This window comes from Asparagus officinalis, chromosome 6, assembly GCF_001876935.1.
Source record: "Asparagus officinalis chromosome 6, Aspof.V1, whole genome shotgun sequence".
NCBI lineage: Eukaryota > Viridiplantae > Streptophyta > Magnoliopsida > Asparagales > Asparagaceae > Asparagus > Asparagus officinalis.
In genome coordinates, this window is record NC_033799.1 from 30,259,447 (window position 1) to 30,281,147 (window position 21,701).

Consider the following 21,701-nt stretch of genomic DNA (forward strand, 5'->3'; position numbering starts at 1 on the left):
ATGCTAGTCCGATTCAAACGGTAATCGGTAAAGACATATCAAACCCGTTGATGGCTGGGGGTTTGCCAAAAATCCTATAAATCTTATCATCGCTGAATTCAAAGTAAATAAAGAAAAGTCATAAAGGAATCAAACACAGAGTCTCTATTAATAGATCAAGTCAAGGAATACAATAAAAAGCTCGTTAGCCAGAAGGCAGCTGACGGCTAAGAACATGAGACTCTAAACTAGAAAGCCTATCTATATAACTCTGCTCAAGTTCTGCCTGCAGGCCAGCTCGGACGGATTCCTCAGAACTGCTCAAGATCTTCACGGCTTCATTCTTCAGCTTCATCAATCTCTCCTGTGTAGATCCTAGCTATTCGAGGGCCTGTCCATGAGAATGCTCTACTCCAGCCAGGTCTTCTGCAATGATAGTAATGGACTCCTCGGCGTGCTTCAAGGCCTCCTTCAACCTAGCCACTTCCTCGCGGCCGGAATCCAAAGAGCGGAGTAGCTCAGCCCTATCTGTATCCCTCCTCGCCACGGTAGCCATCAGCTGCGCAACTGAACGCTCATGTGACTGAAGCTCACTACCGATGGAAGATCTCAGGTCGCGCCACTGTGCCAGCCTATGCTCCATCTGAGAGGACACGAAGGAAGAAACTCCATTAGCCTTCAGCTCCTTCAACTCTCGGATCTCCGATTCCAGAGCAGCAAAATCGGCAATGACGAAATTAGCCAACTCCGGATACCCTTCTTCTCTGAACATCGGCATGTGGCGAGAAAAAGAACGCCTGAACTGATCGAAACCATATCCTCGATGAAGAAGCTTCTCGATCATACCGTTATAAAAGACGGTAAAAAGGCCGAGGTCTGTGCATGGCGAGAATTTTATCCCGAACACGCATCAAACGCCGGTCAACGCGTAACCCTAGGTCAACGCCAGTCAACGCGTTGCGACAAAAAGTCAACATTCGACGTTCGAAACCCTAGGGTCAACGCCGGTCAACGCGTAAACCTAGGTCAACGCCAGTCAACGCGTTACGACAAAAAGTCAACATTTGACGTTCAAAACCCTGGGGTCAACGCCAGTCAACGCGTAAACCTAGGTCAACGCCAGTCAACGCGTTGTGACAAAAAGTCAACATTCGACGTTCGAAACCCTAGGGTCAACGCCGGTCAACGCGTAAACCTAGGTCAACGCCAGTCAACGGGTTGCGAACAAAAAGTCAAAGTTCGACGTTCGAAACCCTAGGGTCAACGCCGGTCAACGCGTAACCCTAGGTCAACGCCAGTCAACGCGTTGTGACAAAAAGTCAACATTCGACGTTCGAAACCCTAGGGTCAACGCCGGTCAACGCATAACCCTAGGTCAACGCCAGCCAAGAGTTGAAGCTAACTACAGGTCCTTTACGCCGACTGAAGGCTAGAACAATCACATCCAAAGTATTCCAGCCTCTTCTATAAAAGAAACGAGTCTGGAACGCTTTGGAGGGGGTATCTGTAGGCATCGAAAATTGCCTATAGGTCTCCACGAACAGCTCAGTGTTAAGGAACGACAATGAACGTCACTATCTGGTTCACAGGAGTTCGACTGACGTCGGTGAACGATTGAAGTAAACCGACGAACTACATGAGCTGACAGAATTTCAGGATAACGAAGGCACGGGCTAATCGAGAGCCCCGCGATGTTACAAAAAGAACAACGCCCTTCGTGTCTCGTTCATTCTACAGATAATCCAACCATCGGAGCTGATAGAACTCTTCGTCAGACTTCCAACGCACTTCGAATCACTAAAATCCGAGTTCGGACGAAGAATTTACAGCGGAAGCGGACGAATGCACCTCAACGGAATGTCTCGGCCAATGTGAGACACCCCAGGGGTGTCCCGGATTTTGAGAGACACCCTCCAAGGCAGATTTGTGCCTTTAGCCCGTTTTAACCGCTCCGCAACCCCTCATGCCTATAAATACAAGCCTTAGGCCTCATTTTTTCAGATCTGGAATTTTGGAGAAGAGGCGAAGCCTTGCCGGAGTGAAGAGTGATCGAGCACTTCAACGCAAGAGAGTTTCTTCGTCAGATCTACATCACCCGTACCCGATCCTTAGTATTATCCCGTTGCGATAATACTAAGAAGAGCAAATATCTCGCTTTATCCGAGATAGGCGCTTCAAGTTTCTGGATCTCCTCGCGGATCGACGAAGCTCTGGATCAGATCTGATTGCCAGGTAGTCCACGGATATCGACGTCCCCGTCACAGGCTAAAGACCCACGCAAGCAAGAGACGACGAACGGATCTTGTGTTTATTTTTCAAGAAAGTTGTAATTTTTATCTCTTTGTTATTTTAATTCATTTGTAACGTTTGAAGTTTTAATGAAATCAATGATGAAGGCAACTTTTGACAAAAACAAGGGGGTATTTCAACACACTCGTATTCGTAAGGGTGTGGTGATCCCGTTTGAATACCGACGATTAGCGGTATCATAGATGAGGCTGATGAAGAACCTAAAAACTCAGCTATTACCACTTCTTAGCCTTCCAATACAGACCAAAGTAAACAAACAAGTGCTCACATGGTCGGATGTGAGGAAGATATATCAAGGAAGATGGAAGAGCAACAATCAACCATCCTCCAACAATAGGAATCTATCAGACGCCTGAAAGCAATGGTGGAGAAACTCCTCGGGGAGAAAGAACAGAAGAAGAAGAAGGTTCATTCCTAAGCTTCGGGATCTAGGCATAGGTGACCTTCACTCATCAATGAAGAAAATAGCTGTCGAAACCTAAATGGTAATGCTGAAGACGATGAGGAAAATATTGTAAAGATTCATTCTGAATCGTTCGAAGCTGAATCCAATCCTCGTATGAAAGTACGAGACCAAAAGTTGAAAGATTTCCAAAAGAAACTTGATGCATTTAAGCTCTAGGGAACTTCAAAGAACTGGGGGTGGCCAGGCCATATCCAAGTGAATGAGATATGATCACATATCCTCCGAAGTTCAAACCTCTCGATCTAGTGTAGTTTGATGGCAAAGGTTCTCCTACCCAACATATTTATTACTTCCAGGCGCAGACCGGGCATATAGTGGGTAATGATTCTATTATGGCTCGACTATTCATCAGCACCCTAAATGGGGTGGCTTTCGAGTGGTTCCGCAGACTCGAGCCTGGGTCAATCTAAAGTTGGAGAGATTTAGAGAAGCTTTTTCTAGCCCGATTCTTTGACGATGACACTGAGGTGTTTATGGCCACGCTATTGGCCGAGAAGCAGAAGAAGACGGAGTCTGTTAGTGACTTAGTCAAGAGATTCAGAAATCGATCGTTGCATTCGCGTGATCAAGTCTCTGAATCTACTCTTGTAGAGATGTGTCGTAACAATCTTTCTATCAATATCTTGTCCAAGATGAGCACGGTTGAAGCCCGTTCATGAAAAGATTTGGTTTGGCAGGAAGAGCAGGTGGAAAACATACTCAAGAGGATAGATGCTGAAGAACCTCAAGAATCCCAGTCTAAAAAGAAAGGGGGAAAAGGTAACTATAATTCCCAGAAACATTCAAAAGGGAAGGATACTCGAGCTGTTGAAACAACACCATCCCCAAAGTCTTCTACAAAACAGAAGGAAAATACTTTCGACAATCGATTTCAGAAGAAGTATGATTTCAAGGATGAACATGTGGTTTCTATTCTCACATCTTTGATCAAGATGAAGAAGATTAAATTGCCAGAGGTAAAACGGAACACAGAAGTATCAAGGACCGACGATCCTAACTTTTGCATGTACCACAGGATGGTGCATCATCCAACTAAGGCCTGTTATATCTTGAAAGATAAAATCCAGGCTTTGTTAGATGCAGGTGTGATGACCCTTCAAACTGAGCAAAAGAAGGTATCTGCGAGTATGGTCTCGCTACAGTTTGGAGATTTCGCTGAGGTGCAAGTTTAAGATGGCGTGAAACCGATTCCCCAAGCAGAGACGAGGGTTGTGAACTTTGACCCTCATCAGAAGAAAGAAAAGTGAATGGTCCCCTACACTACCCCTAAAGGTGAAATGATGTGGGTTCATCCTGACTTACTAATGGACGAGCAATGGACATCGATAAACGCAAAGAAACCTAAGGCCACACGAATATCTTGCAACGCTATTTCAGCCGTCTTAGATGAGGGGGTTAAAACTACGTCACTTAGCAGTTTTGAAAATGAGCAACCAGCATTCACCACACAACCTACACAGATATCAGGAACACATGGGGGAAAGGAGTATTTGAAGAAATACTCTGAAACAATAGTTGCACCACCCAAACCAGGAACAGAGCAAACTCAAGCGAAGGAACTTCGTTACAGTAAAGCACTCAGAAAAGATGCACCAGAGAACTCAAAAGATCTTTTTTGGTTTGATGTGCTGGCTCAGTTATCTAACATCCCAGCAAGGATTATGTTGTTTGAGCTTCTGCGTCTATCTCGATCAACGGGAGAGGTTCTTCGTAAAGCGTTGGCAAACAATGAGGCTTTTCTCACTCACTGTCCACCAAACCCAGCCGGAGCAACGTTGGAAGAAGCTTGCCCTCAATGTTGTCAAGTCTTTCAAGGAAGAATGTCGTGCATCACCTTTTCTCAAGAATATATGCACGTGAGAAACCCGAAACACGAAACACGATAGACCATTGTACTTCACGGGGTATATCGGTTCTATTCGTGTAGACAGAATTCAGGTTGATCCCAGTTCTGCTTTGAGCATCATACCGTTAAGGCTCATTCATCACCTAGGAGTCGCTCTGCATCGTTTATCAACAATGGGAACTACCATTTATGGCTTTAATGCTTCAAATACTCACCCCTTGGCAAAATAAAATTCAAATGCCAGATGGGTGACTTGAGGACATATGTCACTTGCTACGTCATTGATGCAGAGACGTCTTATAATTTGTTATTAGGTCGACCATGGATCTATAACAATTTGATTGTTCTATCAACTCTACATCAATGCATGAAATATATAGGTGAGAGTGGTGAAGTCAAAACAATGGTCGCAGAGAAGTAACCATTCAAAGGGGTGAAGAATTATTTCACAGATTCTATCCATTACCTTGATGGTGAGCCATTTGAAGTACCACTGATTGAAGAACCAGATAGTGGTAATGAAGCCGATACCGAGTCTAAGCATGAACAAGGTCTTGTTTTTAATAACATAGAACCCGTCGTAACCGGTCTTAAAAATCTGGATGTAAACGATCCTGTTTATGAGGACAGCGGAGTTATCTTTAATAATAATGATGATTTAGCTTACTTATCGTGTGTTGAATTGAATCTTGACATGCTAGGTACAAGCGCCAGCATATTAGCAGATCCTCTATCCCGGTTATATGCTGAATCAAATTTATACATGCTGATTTAATCATCTTTTGTGATAAATCAACAGCAAATTAAATCTTCACAAGTAATCTTTATAGTGCCGGCTAAGGTTAATGGCCAAAAAGACATCATCTTTGGGAAGAGTGACGGCCCGACGCAAACTCTTTTGGAAGAATACGAGAAGGAGCAAAAAGATCCTCAATTCTCGTATTTCACACCAACAACCCGAAAACTTATGAAGAATATGGGATATGACTTCATCCATAAAGAAGGTTTAAATTTCGGTAAAGGGATCCGGACACCAATCCGATCCGCTTATGTCCCGGAAGGAAAGTCGGAGGATTACTATTACAAAACTCGTAGTGGGTTAAGTTATGAATCCCCACCATTCATGCTGTGTTTTAGAACCAAAGGAGAGTCAGATGATGATTCTTGCATCTTATCTTCTGAATTCATTTGCTAGGAGTCTAACACTAGTGTAGGATCAGTGTTCAGGGCACTCATGGCCAACATGACCTCAACATTTCTAATAAAAAAAATCAAGAAGATGACCAATTACCTCTGCTTGATGATCCGCTAAGCCGACAACTGGGTATATAGTGGAATACCGATTCGAACAACACGAGCCTCCTACTGATGACAAAGTGATTCAAGTAAACAGGGAGACGAGATTAACCCAAAACCCATATTCATAAGCGATAGCTTGTCGACCAAAGAAAAAGAAGAACTCATTCCTTTAGTCCGAGAGTATATTAACGTTTTTTCTTGGAATTATACGGATATGCCTGGGCTTGATCCCCAAGTAGCTATACATCGATTAAACATCAAACCAAACGTCAAGCCTGTTAAACAATAGTAAAGGCGATTTTGGCCCCAAATCATGGAGACAATTGAAGCTGAAGTCAAGAAACTCATCGAGTCAGGATTTATCCGTGAAGAGCAACACCCTGATTGGGTGGCCACATTGTCCCTGTTCTGAAAAAGAACGAGAAGATTCAAGTGTGCATTGACTTCCGAGACTTGAATTCAGCTTGTTTTAAAGATGATTTTCCTTTATCCATCATGGACGTCATTATTGATAATACATGCAGGTTTGAAAGGTTGTCTTTTATGGATGGATTCTCAGAGTATAACCAAATCAAAATGTATCCTGATGACAAAAAACACACATCCTTTCGAACACCTTTAGGGATATACTGTTATACAGTAATGCCCTTTGGGTTGAAGAATGTTGGTGCTACATATCAATGTTCCATGATCTCTATTTTTCAAAAACATCTACGGAAGACTGTAGAATGTTACGTAGATGACTTGGTCGTTAAAAGTAGTCGTGATAAGAGAAACCATTTACACGACTTAAAAATGATGTTCGACCTTATGCGGGCACACCAACTAAAGATGAATCCAACCAAGTCATTCTTAGGAATGGCTAGCGGTAAATTCCTCGGGTTCGTGGTCACAGCTAGGGTGAGCACGGTTCGGTTCGGGTCGGTTTTTACCAAAATTTGAACAACCGAACCGAACCACCTATAATTCAAAACCGAACTGAACCGTTGCAAATCGGTTCGGTGCGGTTCGGTTCGGTTTGTTCGGTTCTAACTTTCATCAAATATAACAATCAAATGCACAAATATTGCTTGTCCCAAGAGATAATTTGTATATATTTGTTTTCATATGCACCCAAATGCAAATCATTTGAGCCACGACTAAGATACTTAAGCGTCGTGCACACTTGAATCAACAACTAACCCAAGGGACAACATACACAGAAGTGCTGAATTGAGTGATTAAATGGGGAAAATCCAACTCAAAGGGCACTAACATACTCCAACAAGAAGTTCCCATTCCACCTACTTCATGTTCAATTCAAAGACAACAACAGAGGAAATTGAAGAAAAATTAATACTACGTACCTTGAGAGTAAGAGCCGGGGTCTTGGAAGAAGAGAGAGAGCGAGAGAGAAGGATTGAGGCCGAGTGAAATGGGAAATTGGGAATGAGTAGCGGCGGCTGGGATTTGGGAATGAGAGGAAAAGAAGTTAGGGTTGAGGGTTTGGGACGGGTCGGGTAAACGCGAACGGGTTTGAAAGTTTTGGGAATATATTCGGTCGGTTCGGTTCGGGTCGGTTTGAAAAGTTGTCAACCCGACCCGAACCGCCTTACTCTTAAAACAGTTTTTTGGGTCGGTTCGGGTCGGTTCAGTCGGTTTTTTCGGTTTGAACCGAACCATGCTCAGCCCTAGTCACAGCTAATGGAATTCATCTTGACCAGACAAAGTCAAAGCCATCCGAAAGCTACCACCTCCTAGAAATCTCAAGGAGCTTCGGGGTTTACAAGGACGGTTGACATATATTCGTAGGTTCATTTCTAACCCGTCAGGTAAATGCCAACCATTCTCAAAACTAATGAAGAAAGGGGTATCTTTTGTGTGGGATGAAGCTTGCCAGAAAGCATTCGAGGAGATTAAGCAATATCTCTCCAATCCACCTGTGTTGATCGCATAGAAGTCAGGTAAACCTTTTTTAAAATATATCCGGGCTACAGATCATGCCGTAGTAGGACTTTTAGCACAAGATGATGAAAATGGCCATGAACAAGCCATCTACTATCTCAGTAGGACTTTATCGGGTGCTGAATCTCGTTATCTTCCTATAGAGAGAGAATGTTTAGCACTGGTCTTTACGGTTCAGAAGATGCGACATTATTTGGTTGGGCAAACCATACATGTTATTTCCCAGATCAATATTATTTGGGTATTAATGACACAACCCAGTGCATTGAACTGGCAACTCGCTAGATGGGCTTTGTTGCTCTCCCAATATGATATTCACTTCAAACCTCAAAAGACAGTGAAAGGTCAAGCTATTTGCGATCTTATGGCTAACCATCCATTGAAAGGAAAGGTCGAATTTTACCAAGACATGCCAGATGAGACGTATGAAGCTAATTGTAAAACCCCAGAATTTTTATAATTTTATTGGAGAATTTATTTAAGCTTTTATAAGTTTTATGATGTGGTAAAACCCCAGAATTTTTATAATTTTATTGGAGAATTTATTTAAGCTTTTATAAGTTTTATGATGTGTGCTTACCATTATTTTATTGGAGAATTTATTTAAGCTTTTATAAGTTTTATGATGTGTGCTTACCATTCTGTGATGAATAAAATTAGTTAGAATATATTTGGAGTTTGTTTGCAGTTCGGGTTGTGGTACCGCGACTCTGCTGTCGTATAGCAGTTTGAGCTATTTCTAGTGATCAGATGGGCCTCAGGATGATGCCATCGATCTTAGAATGTAGTTTTTGTGCTTCGAGCTCAGTTTGGTTCGATTTGGATTTCGTTTGCAGTTTCGGTTCCGGAGGCGCGAGCCAAATCGAAACCTATAGTTTTTCATTTTTAATATTTTATCTATAACTCAGATGGATGTGCAATCAGCGTCATCATTCTCAGGACATGGAGACCGTGCCAGGGGTAAATCGTCGATTTATTCTGGTACCGGAGAAAATCAGCTGAATTTCGAGCTGATAAAATATCCGAATATATAGTTATGTTTATCTGTTTTAACTTAAGTTGTCATCCATTATGGAAAGTTGATTTGGTCAACTTTTAACATGAACCATTGGTTAAGGGTTTGAGTGATGTGGATTTAATCTAAGCCCTTGATTCCCATTTTTGAGAGAGAGAGAGAGAGAGAGAGAGGATAACTTTGTCGTGAAGGTTCTCTCTCCTCCATAACCATCTTCTTACTCCTCTCTCAAGCTCAGGTGAACACAGCCATGGCAGGTCAAAAATTCTTTGGAGGAAATTGGAGAAACTCCGTGAACGAAAAAGCTTAGCCGTGAGTGGATCTACATCTTTCGTGAAGACCAATCCGCTAGTTTTTATTTTTCGGAGATTGAATAATCATTAAGGCAAGTTCATCTCCTCTAAACCTCACCCTCCAATTTGGTGTGTTGTATTTGATTATATTATTAAGTGAAATTCATGATCAAATACTCATATCTTATCTAATCAAACTATAAAGGAGGCACTTATGCTTTTTTTTAGCAAATCAAGAACAAATCTAGTTGTAAATCATGATATTCTTGGGATATGGTTGATATGATATGGATTGCAGAAAAATACAGCACATGTATGATGTTTAACTAGAGATTTGAAATAACAAATAAACTCTAAATTAAACCAAACTAGTTCTAAATGAAAACTTTGTGAGTTTAGTTTCTAAAACAGGAAACCATTCTTAAATTGAGTTTGTATAGAGAAAGTTATACTTAATTTGCTAAGGATATATTCTGTAGAAAATTAAAGCACGTGTATAAACTTTAAATGAAAACTGGGTATAGAAGATAAACTCCAAATTAAACCAAACTAGTACTAAATGAAAGCTGTATAAGTCTGGTTTCTAAAACATGAAATCATTCTTAAATTGAGTTTGTATAGAGAACATTATACTCAATTTACTAAGGATATGTTCTGCAGAAAAGTACAACACATGTATAAACTTCAAATGAAAACTGGGTATAGAACTCCAAAATAAATGAAACTAGTTCCAAATGAAAGCTGTATGAGTCTAGTTTTTAAAACAGGAAACCATTCTTAAATTAAGTTTGTATAAAGAAAGATATGATCAATTTACTAACCATATATCCTACAGAAAACTGCAGATATGCTGATTTGAAATGTTTGATATATTACATGAAGGTTTATTTGAGTTTCACTCTTTATTTTTTAACGCACGACTTCTACGACACATATGCACATATGTGGATAGAAGTATGTTACACGAGATCCATACATGGTGCATGTGTTTAGCTATAGAGCTCTCGTAGCTTAATTTTGATATTTGTGTGATATGTGGGAGCACATATCGTCGGCGAATTTGGATGAACTACGAGCGGCTTGATCCCTTGGGAGAGAGGGTACGTAGGCAACCAAATCGGTGCAACCAGATTTTTATATGATGATCATCTATTGTATTATTGACATTATGAGTTTAATATATATTGATACGAGTTGGTTTATGATAACACAAGATTATTGTCTGAGATGGGCCTACGAGCCACTCAGCAGACTGTTGCCTGAGTTAGGACTATACGTCACTCAACAGATTGTTGCCTGGGTTAGGCCTACGAGCCACCTAGCAGAAATGTGAGTTGGACAGCAAACCACTCCAACTGAAATTTGTATTTGATTGTGAACGAGCCACCTAGCAGAAATGTGAGTTGGACAGCAAACCACTCCAACTGAAATTTGTATTTGATTGTGAACCGCTTAATCATGTGCATGAAATAGGTCGTCGAATGCCTATGCTCATTAATCTATACCGTTATAGGATTGGGTTTCATGTTAGTGCTCGCTCTCTAGGAAGTTGTTTCTTTTTAGTTATGATCAAAGATATTGTCGCGTGATGAGTTTTTACATGCTTTTATATTGTTGTAATTTTCTTTCAGATTTATGAGTTACTTGTTGCAAATTTGTGATTGTTGAGGTCATTCGTGACCATTTTGGATGAACTACGAGTGGCTTGATCCCTCAAGAGAGAGGGTACGTAGGCAGCCACCTTGGTGCAGTCGGTTTATATAAAACATCTACGAGTTTTTGTTTGAAATGTTTTTGACGACGTACAACGTTATTGTTTTAAATCTATTTAGGTAAACCTTTAGAAGCGCAAAGAGGCACATGCTAGCTTGTAGCAGTGATCTTACTTCTAAAAGTGATTGTGATACATTGTTGAGTATATATGACCGAGTTACCTCGCTCTTGCGAGCACATGAGATTTATGTGTTGTTGCTTATTACGATGTCTTTATGTTCTTGTTAAGTGTTCTGACGCTGTCGTTGTTTTTCTTTTCTTTTCTTTTTCTTGAATGCTATTTCAGGAAATTCTTCCAAAGTGTAAAGAGGTGTAGGCTAGTTTGCAGTAGCAATGATTTTACTTTTGTTAGTTAAGTACTCCATAGGGTTACTTTAGCTGTCTGTACTCTTGTGATCGGAGTCGGGTCGTACCCGTACAAGTTGTATCTTTTTGGAGGGAGAGAACCTCCTATGCATATGTATATTTTGATACAGTGTTAGATATTAGTAGTACTTGGGTCTCTGTATAGAATCTGTTAGATTTTTGTTCTTGTTCAGAACCTCTAATATGTATGATATATGTTCACCTTTTAGTTCCGAACTGTGTTATTCCTAAATTCTAGTTTGAGAACATTACAAATTATTTTATACCTGTTGTATATCCCAATTTCTAGAAATTGTCATGATATTAAGATCATTTGGTTAGCCTTTGGGGTGTCTTACTATTGTTGTTTGATATCTGCTAGAGTAATAGCAACAATGACATGTTAAGCTCGCATATGCACAGAGGAGGGTATACAGCAGGTTCTAACATCTCTGGAGTTCACCCTGGACTGCAGCCAGTGTGAAAATCAGGAGTGTTACAGTTGGTATCAGAGCTCTAGTTCTAGTATCCTTAGGGATCTGTTCTGTATTGTTTTGTGGAGCTAGTGTATAGTTTTCTAGGACTCATGAGTAGAGTTAACTAGGAATCTCCTAGTTTGAGTGAGGACGTAATACGTATAGTTTAACCTAGGACTCATGAGTAGAGTTAACTAGGAATCTCCTAGTTTGAGTGAGGACGTAATACGTATAGTTTAAATTTTTGAGATTTTTTTATGTTAACTAGGAATCTCCTAGTTTGAGTGAGGACGTAATACGTATAGTTTAAATTTTTGAGATTTTTTTATACATATACGTATTTTCCTTGGCTTTTTTAATATTTTCCAAAATATTAGCTTTCAATGCTTTTGTGTTGTTATTATATATTAATTGTTGATGGTAGCCAACAATCAGGTTCTCTACTGCCTTGTGGATGTATTTGAGCTCGTATGTTGCAAATTTTGTTCTGGTTGAGTATGCTAGTTGCATTTTTGACTCTGTCTGAGGTCATTTATTTTGCTGCATTTTTTTGCTCTGTTGAGAGACACATGGGGTAGGTTTTGCTCTGTTTGAGCTTGTTGGATGCATTTTTGGCTCTATTTGAGCTGGGTTCTTGTTGGTTTGCTCTGTTTGAGCTCATTTGTTGAATATTTTCATCTGTTTGGGCTTATTTGTTGAAAGTTATGCTCTGTCTGAGCTTAATTACTGTAGCTTGTGCTTTGTTTGAGCTTATTTATTGAACTGTGCTCGGTCGAGCTTGATTATTACATGTTGTGCTCTTTTTATCGTGTACTTGTACAAGATAAGCATGTTTCCTGCATTCTTTGCTCAGTTTCATCTCAGTAATGATATTTTCTTCTTTATGATGTACATATATTATGACTTCTGCATTCTTTGCTCAGTTTCATCTCAGTAATGATATTTTCTTCTTTATGATGTACATATATTATGACTTCTGCATTTTAAATCTTGATTCCGACTTGAAATGATATTTTCTTCTTTATGATGTACATATATTATGACTTCTGCATTTTAAATCTTGATTCCGACTTGAGGGAACATATTACTTCTCAGAATAAATTATTGAACTTTTGTTTACATAATTAGCATGAACCTATTGCTTCTATAGAAACTAGAAGGCCTCCTTTCTTCTTGTGAAACTAGTTTGCAAATTGAATCATTAACTTTATGGGATACAATTTCCCTAATTCTCCAATTTTGGATGGTAATATAGACACTTATCTTCTAAACACGTGAATAATGATATATACATGGGGGGTTCCTTGTTTGGATTTTTCATCCGACGTATTAGTTTAACTTGCTTAGGAGTGTAGTGTACGTACTTACCATATGAAATATTGTTTTATCTATATCTAGGGATTAATGGTATGGGAGGCTTCCTTGTTTGGATTAGTCGCTTGCCGTACTTCTATCTTGTTATTAACTTCAAAAAATTAAAATATCGAATTTCATGGGAGAAATTATTTTTAAGGGGGGAAGAATGTACAACCCCAGAATTTTTATAATTTTATTGGAGAATTTATTTAAGATTTTATAAGTTTTATGATGTGTGCTTATCATTCTGTGACGAATAAAATCAGTTAGAATTTATTTAGAGTTTGTTTGCAGCTCGGGTTGTGGTACCGTGACTCTGCCATCGTACAACAGTTTGAGCTATTTCTAGTGATCAGATGGGCCTCAGGATGACATCATCGATCTTAGAATGTAGTTTTTGTGCTTCGAGCTCAGTTTGGTTCGATTTGGACTTCGTTTGCAGTTTCGGTTCCGGAGGCGCGAGCCAAATCGAAACCTAGAGTTTTTTATTTTTAATATTTTATATATAACTCGGATGGATGCGCAGTCAGCGTCGTCAGTCTCAGAACATGGAGACCGTTCCAGGGGTAAATCGACGATTTATTCTAGTACCGAAGAAAATCAGCTGAATTTCGAGCTAATAAAATATCCAGATATATAATTATGTTTATCTGCTTTAACTTAAATTGTCATCCATTATGAAAAGTTGATTTGGTCAACTTTTAACATGAACCATTGGTTAAGGGTTTGAGTGATGTGGATTTAATCTAAGCCCTTGATTCCCATTTTTAAGAGAGAGAGAGAGAGAGAGAGAGAGAGAGAGAGAGAGAATTTAATCTAAGCCCTTGATTCCCATTTTTAAGAGAGAGAGAGAGAGAGAGAGAGAGAGAGAGAGAGAGAGAGAGAGGATAACTTTGTCATGAAGGTAGAGAGAGAGAGAGGATAACTTTGTCATGAAGGTTCTCTCTCCTCCATAATCATCTTCTTCCTCCTCTCTCAAGCTCAGGTGAACACAGCCATGGTAGGTCGAAAATTCTTTGGAGGAAATTGGAGAAACTTCGTGAACGAAAAAGCTTGGCCGCGAGTGGATCTACATCTTTCGTGAAGAACAATCCGCTAGTTTTTATTTTTCAGAGATTGAATCAGCATTAAGGTAAGTTCATCTCCTCTAAACCTCACCCTCCAATTTGATGTGTTGTATTTGAATATATTATTAAGTGAAATTCATGATCAAATACTCATATCTTATCTAATCAAACTATAAAGGAGGCACTTATGATTTTTTTTAGCAAATCAAGAACAAATCTAGTTGTAAATCATGATATTCTTGGGATATGGTTGATATGATATGGATTGCAGAAAAATACAGCACATGTATGATGTTTAACTAGAGATTTGAAATAACAAATAAACTCTAAATTAAACCAAACTAGTTCTAAATGAAAACTTTGTGAGTTTAGTTTCTAAAACAGGAAACCATTCTTAAATTGAGTTTGTATAGAGAAAGTTATACTCAATTTACTAAGGACATGTTCTGTAGAAAATTAAAGCACATGTATAAACTTTAAATAAAAACTGGGTATAGAAGATAAACTCCAAATTAAACCAAACTAGTACTAAATGAAAGTTGTATAAGTCTGGTTTCTAAAACAGGAAATCATTCTTAAATTGAGTTTGTATAGAGAACATTATACTCAATTTACTAAGGACATGTTCTGCAGAAAAGTACAACACGTGTATAAACTTCAAATGAAAACTGGGTATATAACTCCAAAATAAATGAAACTAGTTCCAAATGAAAGCTGTATGAGTCTAGTTTTTAAAACAGGAAACCATTCTTAAATTAAGTTTGTATAAAGAAAGATATGATCAATTTACTAACCATATATCCTATAGAAAACTACAGATATGCTGATTTGAAATGTTTGATATATTACATGAAGGTTTATTTGAGTTTCACTCTTTAGTTTTTAACGCACGACTTCTACGACACATATGCACATATGTGGATAGAAGTATGTTACACGAGATCCATACATGGTGCATGTGTTTAGCTATAGAGCTCTCATAGCTTAATTTCGATATTTGTGCGATATGTGGGAGCACATATCGTCGGCGAATTTGGATGAACTACGAGCGGCTTGATCCCTTGGGAGAGAGGGTACGTAGGCAACCAAATCGGTGCAGCCAGATTTTTATATGATGATCATCTGTTGTATTATTGACATTATGAGTTTAATATATATTGATACGAGCTGGTTTATGATAACACAAGATTATTGTCTGAGATGGGCCTACGAGCTACTCAGCAGACTGTTGCCTGAGTTAGGACTATACGTCACTCAACAGATTGTTGCCTGGGTTAGGCCTACGAGCCACCTAGCAGAAATGTGAGTTGGACAGCAAACCACTCCAACTGAAATTTGTATTTGATTGTGAACGAGCCACCTAGCAGAAATGTGAGTTGGACAGCAAACCACTCCAACTGAAATTTGTATTTGATTGTGAATTGCTTAATCATGTGCATGAAATAGGCCGTCGAATGCCTATGCTCATTAATCTATACCGTTATAGGATTGGGTTTCATGTTAGTGCTCGCTCTCTAGGAAGTTGTTTCTTTTTAGTTATGATCAAAGATATTGTCGCGTGATGAGTTTTTACATGCTTTTATATTGTTGTAATTTTCTTTCAGATTTATGAGTTACTTGTTGTCGCGTGATGAGTTTTTACATGCTTTTATATTGTTGTAATTTTCTTTCAGATTTATGAGTTACTTGTTGCAAATTTGTGATTGTTGAGGTCATTCGTGACCATTTTGGATGAACTACGAGTGGCTTGATCCCTCAAGAGAGAGGGTACGTAGGCAGCCACCTTGGTGCAGTCGGTTTATATAAAACATCTACGAGTTTTTGTTTGAAATGTTTTTGACGACGTACAACGTGTGAAGAAACGTGTGAAGAAACGTGTGAAGAGCTGGCAGCAAAACCAAAACTGTAGGCCCACCCGAGATTGTAGCTATATATATAGCTGTAATTGTTTTTTAGGTTTCGAAGCAAGGCAGAGGACATGATTGGGCGGCGTGCAAAAGGTGAAGAGCGTGCAAGGGGATTCGCACAGAGGAGAAAAGCGGCTGTAGCAAAGCCGACTTTGAGAGTTTTGTTGTGCAGTCCTTTTGTGCCATTGTGACAGTGTTTGTGCATCACCTTTTGAGAGAGAGATTGTGAGGGATTTGAGTGATTGTTTGAGGGTTTAATTAAACCCTATTTGTACTCTCTCTAAAATAGTAGATCCCCTCCTTGCCCCCATGGGCTTAGGCAATTTGCCGAACCACGTAAAACTTGTGTGATTTGCTGTTTGTGACCATTGTAATAGTTTATTAGGTTCCCTCGACAAGTCAGTCTTAGAACTGATGAGAGGAAGAGCTGATATCCCACTTTGTTGAGATATTCATTTCAGATTCTTGTTTCCTTGGTAAGACGAGATTTTTTATTGCGATGTTTCTTATTGTGCACAAGAAACTCTGCCGAAATTTTCGCTGAGCACAACATATATATATTATTAGCCTATAACTCATTAACTTTAAATTTTCGGGCAAAAATAGTTCTTTATTATAGGATTTAATAGGCTTAAAAGGTCCTGATTCAAACATCACCATCAAAATTTAAGTGTGTTTATTTTACCACAAAGTTATTCTCCATTTCCCTATGATGTTTGCCTGAGATACATTGTTCATATGATTACTAATATAGATAACTTGTAAATATTTCGTACATTAGAGAAATTAGAGCTAATGCTCAGAGTTGTATATTTCACCATTAACTCATTAGCTTAAAATTTTGGCAAAGTTGGAATATACTTAAATTTACAACTCTGAGCATTAGCTCTAATTTCTCTAATGTACGAAATATAAATTAGAGAAATTAGATCAGCAGGCTTCAACAGGTACAAAAGGTCCTGATTCAAACATTGCCATTGAAATTTAAGTATGTTTTTTCTGAACTCATTGTACGAGCGAAATCTTAATGTGATGCTTACTGATATGCATTGTCAGTTAAGAGCCTACGAATCTAAACTTTTGAGTGAAATTGTTTTGAGGAGATGACTTAACAGGATAAAAAAGGGAAAAAAAAAGAAAATCCTATACAGTGCCTACATCGAAAATCATACAGGGAGGAAGTAGAACACTGACACATGATATAATGATACCACTCCAATCAGCACATATCATTTCAAACAATTAAAGCATGAATAGAATCAGAACACTGTATCAATGCATGATCTTTTTTCCCCCCTCCAGAACAAACTAACAAATTCATGTCTATATTGCTTACATTCAGGTGCACACATGCATCATCAGCCAAACCGAGTGCTTATTCTCCCGATACCACCTCTACGACCTCACCTCCATAGGAAACCTCGATGTCAGCAATTTCAAGAGCGTGAGGTATGGACAGGGTGCACTTGAGTCTGATCAGAGGTTATGGGATGGATATGCTTCGATGAGAAATATTGTTTAGAATGATGGTGGGGATTTTAGAGGGTTGTTTGGTTTGAGGTTTAGGTTTGAGTTTTAGAAGACTATGGTGAAGATGTGTGGAGTTGGGGTGAAGACTGGGAGGCAAGGGAGATAAGAAGAGGGGTGTTCCTTGTTTAATTGAGTGATGGGTGCGTATAAATACGAGTAATATTCAGTATACAAGTAAGTTGAACATGAGTTATGTTGTTTATTAACTATTTCATTTTTTTATGGATTTTTCTTTTTATTAAGCTGTTTTACAGTCATTTCTTGCGCTCAGGGGGATAAATCTGTAAGTTTAGAACTGAGATCCCATATATTCTTGATGGCTGATGTCAAATAGAAAACCAGTGACATCTGCTGTGTGAAAGTTTCATGCATTTTCACTTTCCTTTGTGATGAGGGTTGAAGTAGATTTGTCAGTGTGAGTATGTCTTGGATTTGATATTCTTTATTGCAGGTGTACAGCCTCTATATAGTATCCTTTGTTTTTGTATATTTCCCCCCCTTTTCCTTGTATTAAAACCCAAACATTACCTAATACTGCTATTTGACCTGTTTCCTTCTCTTTTTAATTTTTGATATTGCCTTCCCCTTTTCAGGTATCTGGGTCCAAATCATATTTTCAAGTTGTATATAAAGTGCCTTCTTGCCTCAACGATCATGCTGCCAACAGTATACACTTGAGTGGAAAGTCTCATCTCGCCGGCGTCCAACCTCTCCTTCTCCAAAAGGCAAAATGGCCAGATTGGTATATTTTGTAGAGGCTTGGTGACAAGTTGGTATATTTTATTTTAGTTTTGTCAGATTGGTATATTTTCTCAACTCCGGCGCCATATAGGCCTTAAATTTGGCCGGAGTTACTGTTCCGGCCAGTGCTGATGAGATTTTTTCTAAAAAAACCCTCATTAAATACAGTTTCCTGCTCCTATCCCCTCTTCCTCCTCCTCCTCATCCTCTTCAACCTCCCCCTCTCCCTCATCCTCCTCATCCTCTCCCTCCTCCTCCCTCCTCATCCCTTTTCTCAATCCCCTCAATCTTCTCCTCCCCCTCCCTCCTCTCCTCCTCCTCCTCCTTCGGCCCTCTCCACCTCCGCCCATTCTCTGCGATGGAAGCGAGTTCATCTCGAGCAGCTTCGAGACCTTCGTCAAGGTCCTCGTCAACGTCCTCTCCTTTGTCTCTGCGTCGAATATCGCCACGAAAGACGGGTAGTCAGAAAAATGTCAGTGCCTTAATATTTTTATTGACAAAAATGAAGCAAACTGTCATCATATATCCTACGGCAAAATGGCCAGATTGGTATATTTTGTAGAGGCTTGATGACAAGTTGGTATATTTTCTTTTAGTTTTGTCAGATTGGTATATTTTCTCAACTCCGGCGCCATATAGGCCTTAAATTTGGCCGGAGTTACTATTCCGGCCAGTGCTGATGAGATTTTTTTTAAAAAAAACCCTCATTAAATACAGTTTCATGTTCCTACCCCCTCTTCCTCATCCTCCTCATCCTTTTCAACCTCCCCCTCTCCCTCATCCTCCTCATCCTCTCCCTCCTCCTCCCTCCTCATCCCTCTTCCCAATCCCCTCAATCTTCTTCTCCCCCTCCCTCCTCTCCTCCTCCTCCTTCGGCCCTCTCCACCTCCGCCCATTCTCTGCGATGGAAGCGAGTTCATCTCGAGCAGCTCCGAGACCTTCGTCAAGGTCCTCATCAACGTCCTCTCCTTTGTCTCTGCGTCGAATATCGCCACGAAAGACGGGTAGTTGAGATCTCCCACCCCTCCTCCAAATTTCGAACACGAGCTTGGCTCTGGCATGAACCTCTTAATTTGTGTCTCGGTGTAATTCATTGTGTAGAGAAAATTGATGTAATCCTGTACTCCTAGGTCATACACCAGCCTTGGATTTTTCGCCCTCTCAGGATCGACATGGCATGCATCGATTGCTAGTGCATTCGCAGGCTTTAGGTTTTCGTCGAGGAAAATTGGGCGATAGCTGTTGTCGAGTTGGAACGCTGTGGTCATCATTGCTGATCGAATCATTGTTGGCGACCAATTTAGGTGTTCTGCTTTGAGAAGCGTAGCGACACCAGCGATATGAGGATAGGACATCAAAGTACTGGAGATTATGTTGAAACCTGCACGTCCCAAATCTTTCAAGCTTCTAGTTAGAGGAGTTTCAGTAGGCCAAGAAGCAAGGATGTTCATGCCTGGAGCAAGAATATCAGGTTTGAGAATCTCTGGCTGGATAAAGTTAGGACATCTCGATGAGAAGCAAGTGACTGTTGGAGCTCGGGTTTCTCTGATAACAGTTTGGTAATCGAATTGAAGCAAAGCTCTTGGATTTGAGGTTGAGTTTATGTATTTGATCAACTTCTGTGCTTCAAAGTAGCCTAATGTCAAACCTGGCAATGTGAATGCTTTAACGATAACTCCTTCGCCGCTATAATTGCCATTGAGTCTGATCAGACTGACACCTCTGGATTTAGCCACTTTCATACCGAGCTCAACAAATGCATTTTCACATACGAGGATCTTTTCCTTGACGAGTTGTGTTATTTCTGTATCAGACATCAAACATTGCGGCATATAAACAACAGGAGCAAATCCTGTAAATTTTGGTGATTGCTGATATAAAGATTGTCCAATGTAGACTTTACCGTTCCCTAGCGTGAAACGCGTAGGGAACTTGCGATCGATTAATCCAGCGTCGGCCGTCGTGATCCACAAAGCAATGTTAACGAGAGATCCTTCATCTGGCCAGCTATTGCCTACAGAAAATGCGACAAATATGCCATTGCGAACAGCAGCAAACGTGGCGATAGCGACAACATCAACATCAAATTCTTTAGGTCCTCCACCAAGAGACAGAGAGAGGATATGAACACCATCCTTGACTGCAGCGTCGATGGCAGCAACTATGTCAGAGACCGGTCATCCATAGAATCCCCAGCAAGCTTTGTACATAACCAACTTGGCTCGAGTTGCCATTTCTCGAGCAGTTCCATTTGCAAAACCGAACAGATTAGCATTAGCGACTGCAAAACCTGCAGTGGTCGAAGCGGTATGTGTGTCGTGGCTGACTTTATCTCTCCTCCCCTCCCTCCAAATCCCTCCGCCTCTCTCCTCCTCCTCCGTCCTCGCTGCCGTCAACTCCTTCCTCGACTCCTCCTCCTTCCTCCCCTCCTCCTCCTGCTCCGCCCTCGCGGTTGATGTCCTCTGCTCCTTCTCTCCTACCACCAACCCCATTGCCAGCAACCACCTTTGCGCCCTCCGTTCCCGCTCCGATCTCTTCGCTGCCAGGCTCTTCTTCCCCTCCGGTGACAACTCCAGCTTCATCAGCTTCCTCCGATTGTCTTTCGACGGCCCTCGATGTCAAGGTTTCAAGCACATGTGCCATCGGATAACGAAGATATCGGTGATCCCCGCTTCAGAGTAGGACATCATCATGGACACTACAGGCGAGATTGTGGCAGTTGATGGGTTCTTGATTGCTACTACACCGTACTCTGTGAATTGGTTTATGGTTTAGTCTAGGGTTTTGGCTTGGTGGTGGTTTATTGCGAATGGAGGAGGAGGGAGGAAGAGGAGGAGGGGGAGGTTGAAGAGGATGAGGAGGAGGAGGAGGGAGAGGATGAGAAGGATGAGGGAGAGGGGGAGTTTGAAGAGGATGAGGAGGAGGAGGGAGAGGGGGTAGGAGCAGGAAACTGTATTTGATGAGGGTTTTTTTGCAAAAAACCCCATCAGCACTGGCCGGAACAGTAACACCGATCAAATTTAAGGTCTATATGGCGCCGGAGTTAAGAAAATATACCAATCTGACAAAACTAAAAGAAAATATACCAACTTGTCACCAAGCCTCTACAAAATATACCAATCTGGCCATTTTGCCTTCTCCAAAATGAGGAGCTGAACCAAGAAGAAGGAGAAGCCGAGGAGGATTATGAAGCGGATTATGATGAAGACGAGGGAGAGGAGGATGAGGGTGAAGAGGAGGAGGAGGAGGAGGAGGAGCTGAACCAAGAAGAAGGAGAAGCCAAGGAGGATTATGAAGATGAGAGAGAGGAGGGTGAAGATTGTTGGATTTTTTGGTCAAAACTACTTTCCAAAA

At 40.4% G+C, this 21,701-nt stretch overlaps 2 protein-coding genes across 2 annotated transcripts; both read right to left on the bottom strand.

The window, feature by feature from the left end:
- On the bottom strand, positions 17,861-20,598 carry LOC109846003 (subtilisin-like protease SBT1.8). Its single transcript, XM_020415225.1, has 3 exons — positions 20,565-20,598; positions 19,286-20,508; positions 17,861-17,926 (listed from the first exon to the last, which is right to left on the bottom strand). The coding sequence occupies exons 1-3, from the start codon at positions 20,596-20,598 to the stop codon at positions 17,861-17,863; spliced, it is 1,323 nt and encodes a 440-aa protein (XP_020270814.1).
- LOC109846004 (glycine-rich cell wall structural protein 1.8-like) lies at positions 20,676-20,990 on the bottom strand. Its single transcript, XM_020415227.1, has one exon. The coding sequence runs from the start codon at positions 20,988-20,990 to the stop codon at positions 20,676-20,678; it is 315 nt and encodes a 104-aa protein (XP_020270816.1).

Coding starts and splice junctions, on each gene's coding strand:
- LOC109846004 (XM_020415227.1), bottom strand. CDS start 20,990: ATGGCACATGTGCTTGAAACCTTGACATCGAGGGCCGTCGAAAGACAA.
- LOC109846003 (XM_020415225.1), bottom strand. CDS start 20,598: ATGGAACTGCTCGAGAAATGGCAACTCGAGCCAA. Junction 20,509..20,564: donor GAAATGGCAACTCGAGCCAA/GTTGGTTATGTA, acceptor TCTCTGACATAG/TTGCTGCCATCGACGCTGCA. Junction 17,927..19,285: donor TGATGAGGACCTTGACGAAG/GTCTCGGAGCTG, acceptor ATTTGACATCAG/CCATCAAGAATATATGGGAT.